General features: G+C 41.8%; 1 protein-coding gene across 1 annotated transcript in view; it reads right to left on the reverse strand.

The window, feature by feature from the left end:
* The window catches only part of Trappc13 (trafficking protein particle complex 13), a 45,507-nt gene that overhangs the window by 26,331 nt on the left and 15,683 nt on the right, over positions 1-3,493 (reverse strand). The window contains exons 3-4 of the mRNA XM_005366630.2: positions 2,210-2,376; positions 906-1,033 (exon numbers count right to left, since the gene is read on the reverse strand). Coding sequence (XP_005366687.1) covers positions 906-1,033; positions 2,210-2,376 — 295 coding nt within the window. The remainder of the gene's footprint in view (positions 1-905; positions 1,034-2,209; positions 2,377-3,493) is intronic.

Genomic DNA, 3,493 nt, shown 5'->3' on the forward strand with positions numbered 1-3,493 from the left:
CTAGCCTTGAGTTCTGTGTCTTCTAAAGCAGCTGTTTAGCTCTTTTCCTATGGAACGGTGAATGTACACAACCGATCCAGGAATCTCAGCTTCAGTGGCTAGGAACCGCTGCTACTCTGCTACTACAAAGATTTCATGTTTTAACCCCATAGTAACTGTAAAGACAAAAGATTAAAAAAAAAAACCCAACAGGTTGTGGAAGCCGAAGCTATATACAAAGGTGAGCACAGCTTCTTTGAAGAAGTAATGCTTCTTCTAAGAGATGAGAAGTTATACAAAATGGCACAGGCAGTTCTTTGTAAGCAAACACACTTCAAACCACAGGGTGAGTGTGGAGTTCAAGAACACCCACATGACCACAGAGCAGGAGAAGGAAAACTGACACAGGAGGTGGATTAGGTTATAGACAGCTTTGAAAGCATACGTAAAGTCAGAATTTCCAAAAGCCAAGGGGAAATCTTTCAAAAGCAAAGTGATTGATATATGGTGGTTTCAGAAATTTGGCTTCTAGGAAGCTTTAATCCAAAGTTCATGTACCTTCAATAGAGCTGTGGAATTCATCTGATCAAATTATACAGGTGCAAATTTATATTTAGTGTTGGTAGTATTATATGTTTTAACAGACACAATGAAGAGAAGGAAAGGGATGATGGAGCAGAGAGAAGAGTAAGAAATATTTTGAAGCGATAATCGGCTTCTGTGAAGTGACTGGCATAGGGGTGCCCTAAATAATCTCAGAGGGTCAAAATGTTCACTTGTTTTCAGACTGAAAAACAGTATTCAGTTTCAAATACATTCACAGGTCAGGAATGCAAAAGTCATACCTTGTCTTCTTTGGTTCTCTATTTGATTGTCAAGATAGGACAGAGTAAATGCTTTTGAGAAGTAGTAAACTTAATCCTTACATGTGTGTTCCAATTTCCTTGACTTCATGGTGTATGACATCATCAATACAACAATCGGGTTTAAGCTCAGCCACGGCAGCATTGGAGGCTGAAAGGTTTAAACGCTGAGAACTTGTCTGAAGATCCGCCTTGAAAGAAAAGGTAAGAAGTATCCACATGAGGTTGCTCAGACATCTCCAGGGTAAGGATGCGTAAGGGTGGAAAGGCCATGAGGACAGCTGGATGGTTATCTGGGAAGAGGACCGGGGAGAGTAGTGGGGGCAGATTTCTGAATTAAAGACCAGCCGATTCTACAGAGTGAATTCCAGGCCAGCCAAGGCTACATAAAGAAACCGTCTCAAAAGACAAAAACCAACCAAACAAAAAGAAAGTCTCTAATGCAGCATTGTCTCCTACCTGGCTACTCTCCAGCCAATGTTCTCTTTACCACTTTAGAATGTCTGCCATTTTAATTCTTAGATAGCAGCCCCCTTTCATGTCAGTTATTGACTATAGGCTCATATTTCCTTTGTAACATGCATTATAATCTAAAATTACTTTATTTGTAGTTTTTTGTTCTGTTTTCCATACTAGAAATGTCTATAGAGTAGTAACCCCTTGTTTTTTTTTTTTTTTTTTTTTTTTTTTTTTTTTTTTTAGTTTTTCGAGACAGGGTTTCTCTGTGGTTTTGGAGCCTGTCCTGGAACTAGCTCTTGTAGACCAGGCTGGTCTCGAACTCACAGAGATCCGCCTGCCTCTGCCTCCCGAGTGCTGGGATTAAAGGCGTGCGCCACCATCGCCCGGCGATAGTAACCTCTTGTTTTGTTTACTTCTATGTCACAGTGCCTGGCTGTATTAGTTAGGGTTCTCTAGAGTAACAGAGCTTACAGAATGAATCTCTCTCTCTCTTTCCACACACACCCACACTCAAAGAGGATTTATCAGAATGACTTACAGCAGTGATTCTCAACTTTCCTAATACTACAATCCTATAATACAGTTGTGGTGACCCCAACCATAAAATTTTTGTGGCTACTTCATAACTGTAATTTTGCTACTGTTATAAATCAAAATGTAAATATCTGTGCTTTCAGATGGTCTTAGGCTATCCTTGTAAAAGGGTTGTTTGACCCCCAAAGGGGTCACCACCCACAGGTTGAGAAGCACTGACTTAGAGGCCGCAGTGCAGCTAATCTAACTATGGCTGGCTGTGAATGGAGAGCAGCAGTTCCCAGCAGGAACCCAGTAGTTGCTCAGTTCACAAGGCTGGCTGTCTCAGCTCGGCTTCAGTTATGCTGGAATCTACAAGAAGTAGGCTCTAATACCAGTGAAGGAATGGACTTGCTGGCAAGGCGAGGGCAAGCAGTCAAAGAGCAAATATTTCCTTCTTCTAAGTCCTTACACAGACTTCCAGCAGAAGGTGTGGCCCAAGTTAAAGGTGAATCTTGATTACTGCACCCTTCCTCAGATAAAGTCACCTGTCGATAAGCAGCTACGAGAGATGAATGTATCTTCACATCTTTTGCCACGCGGAGAGATCTATCCATATTTATATACTTTCCCCCAGAAATCTTTCTCACCAATTTTCCAATCCAGCTCTTTCACCAGCCAGCCAATTCATTGGCTAGAGCACATGAATCAGTGAACAGATGCACATGTGGCCATTTCTCCTTACAAAGAAAATGTATGGCCATGTGTACTGCCCAGAGTTCTGGCCACTGTGAGGACTTCCCTTCACTGGTGTCCCAGCTGTGCTTTTCTGGGTGGTGCCTCCACAATGTGCTGGACCATCAACAAACCAGACTCTAGTCTTCTCTTCCTCAGTGAATGGATCATAGGGACACCCCAAGAGGCTATAGTTGCAAGCTTGGCAGCAGATGATCTTTTGGGGGAGGCCGCTCATTTGTTCCTGGCCACCCAGACTCCAGAAATAATCACACAGAAATCTGTATTAATTGCAATACTGTTTGGCCAATTGCTTAAGCGTATTTCTGGCTAATTCTTATATCTTAAATTAACCCATTTCTATTAATATGTGTATTACCACATGGCTGTGGCTTATCAGGTAAAGTTCAACAGAAGAGTGCAAACATGCTGTCTGGTGTTCTCCATCTCTTTTGTTTAACACGATTATTCCTAGTTCCATTCACTTTCTAGCAAATGACAGAAATTCCTTTTCTTTACAGCAGAACAGATCTCTTGTGTATATATGCCACATTTTCTCTATCCATTCACGCACACAGTGACTTTTTACTTCCTTTATCCAGGCTCTTTCTCTTTTGAATACAGTTCAAGCTCCTAAGAGACTGGACACTCCAGCATTAGATTTCCCAACCACTCTAAGAGTTGTTTAACTGTTCCATTTTCCACAAAGCACCCCCATGGTGATCACCACAGCTTTCCTAACAGAAGCTGACTACTTCTCGTAAAAGCCCAGTGACACTAAAAGGTTTTTTGTTTTGTTTTGTGCTGTGGGATGGTCTTTCTGTATGCTGTGAATATGTGTTGCTCTCATTGGTTGATAAATAAAACTTCAATAAGGCAGGATAGAACCAGGTGGGAAAACCAAGCAGAGATACAGGAGAAGAAGGGTGGAGTCTGGGAGACAC

The sequence above is a fragment of the Microtus ochrogaster genome, unplaced genomic scaffold (genome assembly GCF_000317375.1).
Source record: "Microtus ochrogaster isolate Prairie Vole_2 unplaced genomic scaffold, MicOch1.0 UNK11, whole genome shotgun sequence".
In the NCBI taxonomy this organism is placed as follows: domain Eukaryota; kingdom Metazoa; phylum Chordata; class Mammalia; order Rodentia; family Cricetidae; genus Microtus; species Microtus ochrogaster.